The sequence below is a fragment of the Paroedura picta genome, chromosome 9 (assembly GCF_049243985.1).
Source record: "Paroedura picta isolate Pp20150507F chromosome 9, Ppicta_v3.0, whole genome shotgun sequence".
Lineage (NCBI taxonomy): Eukaryota > Metazoa > Chordata > Lepidosauria > Squamata > Gekkonidae > Paroedura > Paroedura picta.
The window spans coordinates 59,981,080-59,994,347 of NC_135377.1; the positions used below are offsets into that span (position 1 = coordinate 59,981,080).

At 41.7% G+C, this 13,268-nt stretch overlaps 1 protein-coding gene across 1 annotated transcript in view; it reads left to right on the forward strand.

Annotated features, from left to right (window-relative positions):
- The window catches only part of CTDP1 (CTD phosphatase subunit 1), a 61,773-nt gene that overhangs the window by 12,406 nt on the left and 36,099 nt on the right, over window positions 1–13,268 (forward strand). Inside the window, exons 3-5 of the mRNA XM_077352947.1 lie at window positions 850–943; window positions 2,300–2,428; window positions 4,302–4,452. Of these exons, the coding sequence (XP_077209062.1) occupies window positions 850–943; window positions 2,300–2,428; window positions 4,302–4,452 (374 nt within the window). The remainder of the gene's footprint in view (window positions 1–849; window positions 944–2,299; window positions 2,429–4,301; window positions 4,453–13,268) is intronic.

Consider the following 13,268-nt stretch of genomic DNA (forward strand, 5'->3'; position numbering starts at 1 on the left):
CTCCCAAGGGGATCTGGAGCCTGCTGAGGATGGTGCTACAGAGGTGCTCCGTCAGTTATTTAAACCTTTCCCCACTGGTGCTGTTAAATGTTGTTTCTTCTCTTGTAACACTGTTGGCCCTCTGGCTGTGTCCCCTAGTTCTTTAATCTTCAGGTTAAATCCTGTTTGCAGCAATGAATGGCACATTGTTTTTTCTATGGAAAGCTCTGGAAGAAGGAGGTATTCTTTTCCTGAGGATGGAAAGAAAATGATGATCTTGCCTCCAGGGATTGTGGGAGAAGTTGTATCCAAATGTCAGGATGTCCTCCTCTACCTCAAATAGAAAGAACCTTCAAAGTACGCCCAAAGTTCTTGCTGCTTCAAGTGTGGTATGAACAGTTTCCAAGATTGATAAAGTTCAAACATGGTACTGTACAAAGTAATGATCCACACTAATTTAAATGGGTGGAGCTTATTACAATAAATACAGAAAATGAAACTTTGTTCACAGCTTCCCACATTTATTGGGGAGGTCTGAGATATTCAAACATGCAGGCTCCATTCACAACTGCTGATGCGTGCATGCATTTTCAGATTTAATTTTGTCTAATTTTTTTTAAGTGAAGTCGTTTTCAGAATGAAGCTGTACAATTGTTAATTTCTCAATTTTGAAAATGATTATGCCTATACCTCTGAACTGAGCCTGTGCATTTACTATTTGTATACCTCAGTCTTGGTTGTCTTTGTGTATGTGTAATAAGTAAGGTTCCATATGAAATTTCCTGCCACAATATATGCATTTTCTATGTTAATGTATTGGGAACATTACTACTGGAATGTATCTACTGTCTTCTTTTCCTCTATTATTAGACTGCAAAGCAAGAATAGAAAACACAATGCGCCAGTATCCACAGCAACTGTATCAATGGTTCATAGCGTCCCAGAACTGATGGTTAGCTCTGAGGCAAGTATTCTCCCACTCTTTTCCCCATTTTCAGCATTCCGCAGATTTAATTAGAAGAACCATGTCAGTATGTACACATATTGCAGCCAACCTGCTTTAACTAGGTTTCAAGTAGATAACTGTTTTAAATGGACATTTAACCCAACACATGTAGGTTTAGGTTGAAATTTGATTCAGGTTGGTAGCTGTGAAATCAAACTTCGTTCTGTGATGAGATTTATTAAGTTACAACTAAAACTCTTATCTAAAACTCTTTCTTCCAACCAGATGTCACCTGAAATAAAATTCTTTAATAATATTATCTGGTTCAGTTGGCTTCTTTTTGTATTACTGTTGGTAAGCTAAATAGGACAGTATATAAATTCTTAAACTGAATTATAGCAAAGCAAGTAGAATTGGCATTCAGCATTTTAAGCCACTTTATTTACTGTATTGATTGATGATGGTAACAGATGAGACACGTGTTGTTCTATTTCTGTGGCAGACCTGCAGCTTGAGTAAAAAATGAGGGAAAACTAAATTACCAAGTAATTCCTTGTAAACAGAACAAGTAGCCTGTATGTTTTTGGTATAGATGGAAAAACCACAGGCAATGGCATACAGCGGGGGTCATCAACACCCAGTCCACGGCCCAGTACCAGTCCGCGAAGGCCACGATACCGGGGCCCCGTCAGCCGCGCCTGCCTCTCTCCCCCCCCCACAGTGAGAAGCTCACCAGGCCCGGCTTGCTTCTCGCTGCAAGAGGGAGGGGAAGAGGCAGGCGCAGCCACCGGCACGCCGGCAACGCAAATGTGCATGCGCCGTTGCCGCGCATGCGCGTTTGTGCCCCCTGATGGCGAAAGCAAGCCTGCGTGGCAACTACACGTGCGTGTTAGCGCGCCCTGGTGGTGAAAACACGCATGTGTGGCAACTGCGCATGCGCGTTTGCACGCAGCTGCTTCGTGGCGCCTGGGCCATCGCCTCTCCCCTCACCCCGGAGGCGGTCCCTGACCACAGAAAGGTTGGGGACCGCTGGCATACAGCACTCTGTTCTATCCTTTCTCTTTTGAAAGATGCAGAATGGTCATGTGGAAAGATATTTTACTGTCCATTGGTATGTTATAGCTCCCATATATAAGAGACGGAAATAAAGTACCTTTAGGAATTTACATTTTATAGGAGTCCTAAAAGATAATTCCAGTGTTCTCTGGAATATCTTTGGTGTTCTTGAGATATTGCTGGAAGAAGCAATCTAAAACTAAATTATGGTGTATTGGATGACAGTGCATGTTCCTATTCTGTTCATTTTCTATATTATTGTATTTTTACTTTAGGTTTTCTTCAAGCACATTTAACAACTCAGTCTTTTTATTGCAGCAAGCAGAGCAGTTAGGAAGAGAAGACCAGAACCGCCTACGCCGAAATCGAAAACTAGTGCTAATGGTGGACTTGGACCAGACATTAATTCATACCACAGAGCAGCGCTGCCAACAGATGTCTAACAAAGTAAAACAATGTTACTGGGGTTTTAAAACAAAAATTATTAGACCAGATTTAAATGAGATTGATATTGTTTAAAATGACAAATACATCAATCAGATATGTTTGTTTTATGTGTTATGGTTATGTTTTATTATGGGGAGGAATTTTATTGTGGGGTTTTATAACTTTGTTACCTGCCATGGGCCGGTTATGGCAGTGGCAGGATATAAATCAAATGATAAATAAATAAAATAAAAATGATTTTATTTATATATTTTATTTTTAGTTAAAATATCTGTACCCTGCTTCTTGATTCAAATCTGGTTATATTACTGTTTTTCAAAATATTTTGTAAAGTTTAAAATACATAGTATCAAATCACCAAAATTAGCAGCAATATAGTATAAACACTTCACTATACCATATTTTTAAACACAGCAAATTTTGTTTTTGTCATTGGATTGCAGCTGACATACAGTGACCCCCATATGGTGTTCAAGGCAATAGATGTCCAGAGGTGGTTTGCAACCATCAGAGCTGTGTAATGTTAAGACTGTTGGATATGAGTCAGGAAGACTCTGGTTTGAATCCCCACATTAGGTTATATGAGCCATATGGAAGAGCAGTATAAAAATCAAAGAAATCAAATCAAAGAAATAAATTTCTCATGGAAAAATTGTACTAATGGAAGGGGGTGTGATTTTAGTTTTCTGGGGGGCATTTTATGCTGTAGCAAATGAGGGGAGCCCACTGCTAACGGAAATTTCTTCTGTCAGTGGTTACTTACTGCAGAATCTATGCCTCTACCCATGTGTATCTCTGAATGTCTTTGGACCAGTTAGTGTAACATACTTCACATGATTGTTGTGAGGCTAAAGTATGGGAGAGTTATATATGCCACCCTGAACTTCTTGGAGTTGGAGATTGTGTCAAAGATTTCTGGACTACTATTAAATGCCCCAGGAAATCATGGTGGCTACAAGCCTAGATAGCTTTAAGAGGGAAATGTCATAAACATATATAGAAGAGGTCCATGAGTGTCTATTAGGCACACATATAGATGGAACTCTATGTTTAGGACAGTGGTGCTCTGTATTCTTGATGCTTGGCGGGCCACGGTAGGAAGGTTTCCGGAGTTCTAACCCCACTGGTGAAGCTCCTGTTCACACCTGGGTTTTGTCCACTTAGGGTTCAGGAGAAAGGTGCAGACAAGTTTAACTTTCTCTTTTTTGCACCACACCTTTAATCCACTTCCTCCCTCCAAATGTCATTTTCATTTCCCATTAAAAAGCAATTGGTATATTTATGGACTTATAGGTTGCCCTTCATCCTCACAAGTTTTTGTGCTGAAAGCTACCATGGTCTTTCACAATAACAAAGATTCTGGACCTGTGGTGGAACATCTGCATGAGTTCCAGAGTTCTTCAGGCCCCTTTTCCTAGATTTCCTTCATAACAACGTTGGATTGGTTGAGAAGAGGTATCTGTCCTCAACATGCAGGCCTTTGCATCACAGCCACAGTTGGTTTTATTTGTGGCTATACAGTTCTTTCCTGTTGATGTAGCCTAGACCTCAGGAACTGTCATGCCTGGGAGAAAGCCAGACATATAAATATTTTAATGAATATGTATTTGAGCAAGATATATGTTTAAATATTCTTCACTAAATTTATCTTGTTAATTGTCAAACAGGTGAAACTTTATAAAATAGTGACTATTTTGAGCCATGTTATGATACTAATGATAATTAAAATAAATATCACACAGCAGGGTCACATAAATCGTGTGACATAGATGGTGTGCATTTGTTGTGTTGGAATACATTCTGTGTAAGCTGATGTATTTCTGATTGGGTGTCAGTGCTGTAAACCTTACAGAAACCTTTTCCTCTGTCTTAGGGAATATTTCACTTCCAGTTAGGACGAGGAGAACCTATGCTGCATACTCGGTTGCGTCCTCATTGCAAAGAGTTTCTAGAAAAGATTGCCAAGCTGTATGAATTACATGTATTCACCTTTGGTAGCAGACTTTATGCACATACTATTGCAGGTAAGTTACACATTACAGACTGTTCATGCATTACTCAGGGCTTTTAAAAATTACTTTTCAGATCTGTTTACATAAGTATCAAGACATAATTACACTCCCCTCCCTCTCTCCCCCCCCCACCAGTTTGCAGAAAAACTCCAAATGCTTTAAAAAAAATTATTATTTCCCAGCTTGGTATAGTGGTTAAGAGTGGTGCCTCCTAATCTGGTGAGCTGAGTTTGATAACCCCACTCCTTCTCCACATGCAGCCATCTTGGGGACCTTGAGCTCTTTACAACACTGATAGAGCTGTTCTGACCAAGCAGTAATATCAGGGCTCTCTCAGCCTCACCTACCTCACAAGGTTTCTGTTGTGGGGAGAGGAAAGAGAAAGCGATGGTAAGCCACTTTGAGACTCCTTCAGGTAGAGAAAAGCAGCATATTAGAACTACCTCTTCTCCTCCTCCCAGCACAGGCAGGGGAAAGGAAAAGAGACTATGCAATATAGCATTGTGAGATTTTGATTGCCATGTTTGGGGATACATAGCAATCCCAATAAACACTAGAGATGGTGAATGGAAGTGAAGGCACCTGCTAGGGACTGGAAAATGGACTTGGAACAGGGGTTGTCAAGGACGGAGAGGTTTGACAAGAAGAGGTTGGAGGGGTGGGTGGTGCTTCTGCAGGGCAGAGCAACATTACGTGGTGAAGCAGAAGGTCCAAGAGGAAAAGGAGGCCACAGCTGCACTGCCACAGATGCAGTTTTCTCCTTCCTTCCCATGCAGTGAAGCCACAAAAGCACTCACTACAAGGAGGTTGTTGCAGATCTCCACCATCCTAAGTTCCTCATGGGTCCTAGCTGTTTTATTTTTTAATTGTCAGGATGGAATGCCATCTCACAGTTCTACTTGTTGTTTCCTGTGAGTTTCATAGTTGACTTCGTATCTTTGTAGTTTGTGACTAGACTTGGGTCATACAGTATAAACATTCATGACTGTTATTGTAAATAACAGGATATGAAGCCTAGGTACATAATGTGTTATACCACCATTCTCCTGGCAAAAGACAGAAGGGGAATCTCGCCAATTCTCCTGTTCACTGCAATGTCCCTGACCCATGTAGTTTTTTATATGTGAGTGTTCTCCTTCTTCTCCAAGCAATACCATTTTGGGGGATAAAGGGATTGCTGTGGGAGCGCAGGGAAGGATCTGTTTGGACTAGCATGAACATCCCCAAGGATATGAGGTAACCATGATACTGAATAAACCCAACTGTGATTCTGAAGTTCTCAAACTGGTATTTCAAATTAAGGCATTGTTTATTAAACTTTGAGTACTTTATTTTGTGCTCCCTCAATAATTCTGATCTATGGGAAAAAATGGAAGAATTCTAATGTGCGGCTTCTATGAAGCCTGCTGCTATTTGCAAGGATCTGTGGAATGGTATACTTATCCAGCACTGCCCTGAGAAAAGGAATTGGAGCATTCCTGACACCCTCCTAAACCATGCTCTCAGAACTAGCATTAGAACTGGGCAAATGCTCTTCCAGAGCTTGCTTTCAATTAATTACGTTGTGGTGATGGGAAACCCTGGGAATGTAATCCCCTTCAAAATCCAATGTGGCTCGCTTGGTGTCCTTTGTCAGGACTTATACTGAGGTCTTAGCTTTTAAGTCCTGGAATGCTCTGTCTACCCCAGAACCCTGTCCTTTTCTTGAACTTCATTACCTCCTTCTTTTTTAGGTGTTCTCTTATCTGCTTCTTGAGAAGTACTGCTGAAAGGTGACATTTGCAACAACTGAGTAATAAAATTATTTTGGAGGGAAGGGTGGGACATGGTCCGGATTGCTCAGTAAACATCCTCAAAAATACCTCCCCTGATCATTTTTCATAGCCTCTCTCTTTCGTTAGTTTTAACATTGCTGCTGGATTCAAAAATTGTTTTAACATTTTAGTATTTTTTAAAAAATATTATGGAGGTATCCTTGATAATTTATAACTTCCATATAAAATTGTATTATTCAATATACATTTATAGAGTTTATAAAGTATAATTGATATTTTTTAGTAAGAGAAATTGCAAGAGTTCCAAATGGATGCACCCTGTTCCAGGGACCCCAACCTTGGTGTTCTTGTTTTTGTTTTTTGAGCCTGCGAAGCACCACTGGAATTCCAGCACAATGTGGTGGCCGCAACCACAGAATGACAGCTGCAGGAGGCAGAGCCAGCCACAAAATGTCATACAGTGAAGTTCCTTGTGGTGTGGTGTCAGGTGCTGCCAAGGCAACATTTTAAATATCTACAAAGCCCATCACATTTCCAGTGGCAGTCAGAAGCCTTGCTAGCAAAAGCCCACTGAGCCCCACCCACTTCCTAAAAACCCTTGGCTGGCACCAGGAAAGGTGCTGGCAGGTGTCTTGGCACACACAAACACCACATTGGTAGGTTACCATAGTGTTTGTATCTTTAATTTTTGTTCTCTGAAACGTAAGAAAAAAATGAGTTGAAGGCAGCAAACAAATTCTGTAGTAAAGTATGATTTGGACAGAAGCTCTTTTGAGTCTTCAGCAGCTACAACTGGCAGTTCTTTCCAATATTAAGCTAAACTTTATACATTGAAAGCATAGCTATTTAATAAACACATAAAATATTGTAACCAAATTATTTACATTTAAACAAAAAATGGAAGATATTGCTTGTTTACAGAATCATTTTTTTTCAGTGCTCCATACTTGGACTTTTTCATGCTTTCTACATATGAAAAATGTTGAATTAAGTAGCATTTTAGACCTTCTACAAGAGAAAGTATTTTATAGGAAGGTTTTTAGTGCCCCAAAAGGTTTTCCTTTGGAAAAATGGAAGAAGAAAATAAAAGCATCCCCCACCCCCCCATGCCTTTACATCTCTAGTGTAATCAGTTTGCTGTTTTCCTGGGTGGTGATCATGGTAATTACATGGTTTTACTCTTTCCTTAAAAGCTTGCTCAGTGATTCTCAACATGGGGGTTGCAACCCCTCAAGGGGTCGTTCGGCCCTTTCTGGGGGGTCGTCAGCGGTGGTGGCTAGACGGCGCTGGCCTCCTCCACGGTGCCTTGGAGCTCATGGAAGCCTTGGAGAAGGCCAGTGCCATGGCGAGCACTGTGGCAAGCAGGAGCAGCGGTGGCCGCATGGCACTGGCCTCCGTGCCGCCTCGGAGCTCATGGAAGCCTTGGAGGAGGTCAAGCACCATGGCAAACTGTAGGGGTCACGGCATTAGGGCGGTTCAGAACTGTTGGTGGAATGAGCTGCCGACAGAGAGCTGGGTCCTTTTGGAGCTGTCAAAATTCTGAAGGGCCTGTAAAAGATATACACATTTTTCTAAAATAATATTTTAAAAATTCCTAAAAAGGTCAGGTAAGGCATGCCATCACAGAACTCCCCATGAACCTGGGGCCAAGTAAATCCAGTTAAGATTATAGATCTTATAGGATTCAGATGGAAGGAATAAGGTTCAGGCAGGGGGACCTATTATTGAGGTCACCGTGACCTCAATTGGACATCACTGACCTCATTTGTACATCTGGTGGAAGAGCACTGGTTTTAATGATGTTAGCCGCCCCCAGACATTGTTGGAGAGGGCTGGCCTAAAAATCGCATAAAATAAGTAAAAGCTTGCAGCTCAGCTTGCTTATCCTCCAGTCCTGCAGTTGTTTTGAGGGCAGAGTTACCTACCATGCACAGTCCATATTGGTCAGTGGTCTTGCTCACTTTCCAGGAACATGGAATAGGTACCACATTAGCAATCAGTATTTGAAGAGCCACAAGTAGCATGTTGAAGTTCCATATGTGTCTCCAAAACCTCTGAATGAATGTTACAGGTTTATATGGAATAAGCAGAATTAAATATGTCAAATTTGGTTTCTTTGCTGCTAGAGGGCTGAGAGAGAACAAAAGTTGTCACCCCATTCTTCAAGATGATCCTGCTGCTGTTCCTTTCAGGTTTAGTCTGTGTCATTGCTTTATCTTAGTTCAGAATGTTCACCCTCTATTACTGCCATTCGGAGAGAATGTATTGGCAGCCTGCTTCCCTGGTTCCTGCATCATTTTAAAGCTCATTATTCACAAATAGGTAGAAATCATTTTCGCGAAAAGTGACTGTTGTTTTTAACAACTAGTCACCAAGTATTCCACAGTTTGTTGAAATAAAAGAAGAGAATGCTATAGGCCATTTTTTTTTCTTAATTTGGGATATCTAACCATTCATTTCACTTATTTGTGGACTAATCATGTCACAGAGTCTCCATCTTGTTTTAACTCTCAGCACACCATCATCGCTGTCATTATATCATTAAATTTTGTGGTGAGTTAGGCTGTTCTGCTACTGGGAGCAGCAGGACCCTGCATCCCATTATTCCACTATTCACAGTGATTCAGGGAGATCCCATTGTGAATGTCAAGGATCTACTGTACATGCAACCTTGCTTTATTAACTTGTTGGATTTCCCAAGTCTTCAGCTTATCTCTTAACACAAGATCAGAGTTATAAAAACTTTTGTATTGTTTTTTATTGTAATACCTGTTAGCTTAATTTGTCAATATTTTTTTTATTTAAGGCAGTTGTGGCTGTTGCTTGCTAGTCCCCTAAAAGCTATTTATTTGTAGAAGAGAGTTCATTGTGGCTTCTGTGCATTCCCACATGGGACTATACGATTGCAGGCCAGCTGCCGAGAAGAGCTTCAAATCTTTCCAGAGACAATTTCTAAGCTCTGGGGTGCCCCTCCTCCCTTCGGTCTTTAGAGATCACATGACAGGCAAAGTGAGCACTCCTTCAATTCACTTCTTGGCCATTGTGGTGAAGGGAAGGGCAGCCATTCCCGCTCATAGCAGCCAGCACTGTGCCACAGGAGGGGGGAGGCACAGGTGCTGGCACCAGCTTCCACACCTCCCCCCCCCCGGCACGGCACTGGCTGCTACGGGCAGAAACGGCCGCTTTGGCAGCCAAATCGCACAACCCTAGAACTGATGGGGAAGTGCTTGCCCCACCTGTGTCATGTAACTCTTGGAGTGGGAAAAGGGATCTCTATAGACGGAAGGGGAGCATTCCTGAGCCTAGAAACTTCTCTGGAAATCTTGGAAGTGCTGTTTTGTGACTGGCCTGCAATCATGCAGTCCCATGTGGGACTGCACGGAAGGCTTCTCGCTCAACAACAGTTACAGATAAATATAGCCTCCTTTTTTCTTTTATAAGGATGTGAGTTGGGAGCTGAAGGAATCAGTCTCATGTTACAGCTAATATGAGAGGGGGGGGGATGCAGAAATTGTGGTGGTTTCAAAACAACAGATAATGTTGGAATAGGGAGTCTTCAAGTAGATCTTAAGTATGAACGTAGGTATAAACAATGCCTCTAAGAGATTACAGGGTCTGACCAGTTCCTGGGTGTCAGGCTGCTATGACGCCTACTATTTTCAGCAGTGACTTTATGATGAGATTTTATTAGGATACTTGCCAGGATTACTCCCAGGTTTTGTGGTGGCATTAGAGAAAAAATATTGTAATGAAAATACAGAGCCCTGCAGACTGAAAAATGAGTCTGGTGCCTAAATTTTGGGGCTGGCTAATAGAATCAAAAAACAGCAGAGGCAAATGGGCAGAACTGAAATTGGGACAGCTGAGTAGAGCCTGTAAAAGAGATACTCCTACTTGTAGACAGGTTCCATTTAGCAGAACTGGCTTCATTTTAGGGTTGTACAAGCTTCAAACAGGACTCTGTGGTGGTTTATTTGTGCAAGGGGATCTTACTATAGGCGATGGTGGGATAGGGTCATAACCGAAATAAATTAGAGTCTAAAATAATACTATAGAGAGAGGCAGTTTTATATATCTAGTTCTAAATTTTGCATCAGAATGCATATTTAAAAATCGGCACAGTTAGACAAGGTACAAAAAGCAGAGCTTCTACAGACTTGGGGGAAGCCACAGTTCTCAATCCCCCCCCCAAAAAAAAATAAAACTCCTGGGGGTTATTTTTTCAGTTTTAACAAAAGAACACTGACTGTTACCTTAGTGCCCATTTTGGGGTTTGCTAGGCAACTCCAAGCAATATTGCTAATGATTGTATTTCTGAAACTGTTTTAGACAACTTTGAGTAGAACTCTTTGAGACTGGATTACTGGAGTGGGGGTAGATAGAAGAGGGAGAAGGACACAGGGAAATGAAAGAGACTGCAGGATGCTTACAGGAGAAACAAAAGAGGAAAAATGTGACTGATGTGGAACATCTGGGAGAGAGGGAAAAGAGCCCCAACCCTATGAGTTCTTACGGGTCCCCTGCATCTATTTTGTAGATCTTCTCTTACTGTCAGAAACCACTGCAAGTTTGGAAAGCAGCAAACTATAATCCTGATTCCCCCCACTCCCCCAAACGCTATAGGATGCTATAAGATGGGTGATTCTACCCACAGTTTATTACTGCTGCAGAAGTATGCCCACGCTTGAAACACTGGATGGCAGCATTACACATAGAAATAATTTAGTATTGCATCTTAATTTGATAATAGTAGAGAGAGTTTTTGTTGGATTTTAAAGTCTTTTGCTGCTTATTTGTCTCTTTGATGTTAGCAGTTCAGAATAAAAATGATTATTAAAGTAAAAGAATAAAATTGCACAAAGTGCATTAAATCTATAATTATAAAAGCAAGTGCTTTTCAAGTGCTTTTTTTAAAAAACCTATACTCCAGGTCTCTATTAAATGTGCCAGGAATATATATATATTTATCTCCTTGCAAATTTAATTCCAGAAAGGGCATGATTCTTTAATTTTCCTGATTAGCATAGGGAAGCAAGGTTTTGCTGGAATGATTAACTACCCTGAGGATGAGAGCAAACGTATTTATTTAAAATTGAGAAATCAGTTTGTATTAGTGGGTAGCCCTGGCATTCCAAACACTTCTAGAAGAGCTACATCTGAGCTTCTTTCCCATGCTAAATATGTGCTCTCTTACAAGGTCTCAGCATTTTGCCAGTTAAATAGGCTTACTATAAATATGGGCGTGTATCCAATGGTTGTCAGATATTCTTGATGTTAGTCATTGCAGTATTGGAACAATGGTTTATAAACTCAGTCTTCAAGGATTTCTAGCCTGCTTTGTGGTATAGTATTCAGTGTCCGCCTTTTTCCATAGAGGGGATGGTGAGACATTAATTTAGAAATCAAAGATGACCTCTTGTGGATAGCTTGCCATATTTGTTCTCAAAAGAATTGCAGGTGTCTATTTGCATATGCCTAGCATTGCTCTTACAAGTTATTTGGAACCATCTCAAACTTTGTTCTGATATGTTATCCTAATATACCTGGAAATACAACCTGCAGGCAAGTACCGTATTTGCTGGCGTATGACCCATTATGCACGTGGTTTTTAGCACGCGTTCGGGGTGGAATGGCGGTGACTAAAATCACTGATAAAATCACTGATAATGCACGGAGTCGGCTGCAACCGGCCGCAGATTCGGTGCATGCCGCTGAAAAAGACGCGTTAGCGGAACGTGGAAGAAAGCACAGCTTCCTGGGCAACCAGGGCGCTACCGGAGGTGGCGCCGAATTGACCGCGTGCATAATCGGGGAGGTCGGAGGCGGTGCGACCGTTCAAGCAGCTGCCGGAACGAACAGCGGCGCAGGCCGGGGGGAACCCAAGGGAACACGGACGGAAAGGCGGCTGGAGAGCTCACAGTGGAGGGGGGCGAGGGGATCGCCGTGGCTAAGGACAGCAGAGAGGCCGGCCACCCACCTCCCACCCATTCCCAAACACACCCCCAACCACAAACGAGAACAGAGGCGAGGTCTCTAAGAAAATAGAAAAACTTTATAAAACAGTGTGAATGAACAAAGCACAAATATACAATACAATACAAAGTTTAAAGTAGGGGAAACAATATAAAGGGGAAACCTATGGGGCAGAGGAACCAGGGCAGCAAAGAAGGGGAGAGGCAAACTGGGAGTAAACTAAGGGGAAGGGGAAACATGCTCCCTCCCCCTCCGTGCCTGACAAACCCAGCAGGGCTGCGCCTGCGCAGGCTGCTTCCGCCCTTCCTGGCCTCTGCCTCCGACACTCGCCAACGCAGCGGCCAAAACATGTAGCTGATCTCTCCAAGTGAACAAAAAGGAAAATATTCCATTGCCTGTTAGGTGCTAGCACTTTAAGGCTGTTCCTGATCTAGCTATTTGCTGTAAAAAATATATGTATAGAAATGTAAACTGGCCAGAAGAGAGAAGAACTCTTAGGAATTCCTTAGCTGTGTTAATTGTGTAAATGATATAATAGTTCAAGAATAAATTAACAAGATATTTTATGAAGTCTGTTCTAAATCAAGACTTGATCTGAACAGTTTATTTTTCCAATTGATTGGGATTCCAAGTTTGGGGCTCTCGGTTCCACTAAAAACAATTATCGTATTTGTTAACTTTTGTACTATTAATCATAAATGTCTGATTCATGTAAATACCTGGAGATTTGTAATGGACACTTCTTTGTTAGAGCCATGGTAACCCCATCACATCCCTGATCCTCTTTTTTGTTAAGCTGAAATTCATGTAAATACCTGGAGATTTATAATGGACAACCAGAAATCTGGCAACTTATGGGTCATCGTCAGATCTGTCCTCAGTTTTGCCAGCTGTGCATAAGCACTGACCTGTGACTTTTGCTAATGATTTCTGGTTGTGTTCAGAGTGAAACCTGCAGGAAAATGAATAAGGTGTCCCTTGGAAGTTCTGAAACATGGATCAGTGGAAAGGAGAGGGGTGTCTCAAACCTTGTGCTAGACTTAGTCCACTGACCAGTCTAGTTGGCAAGAGTAACTTGGT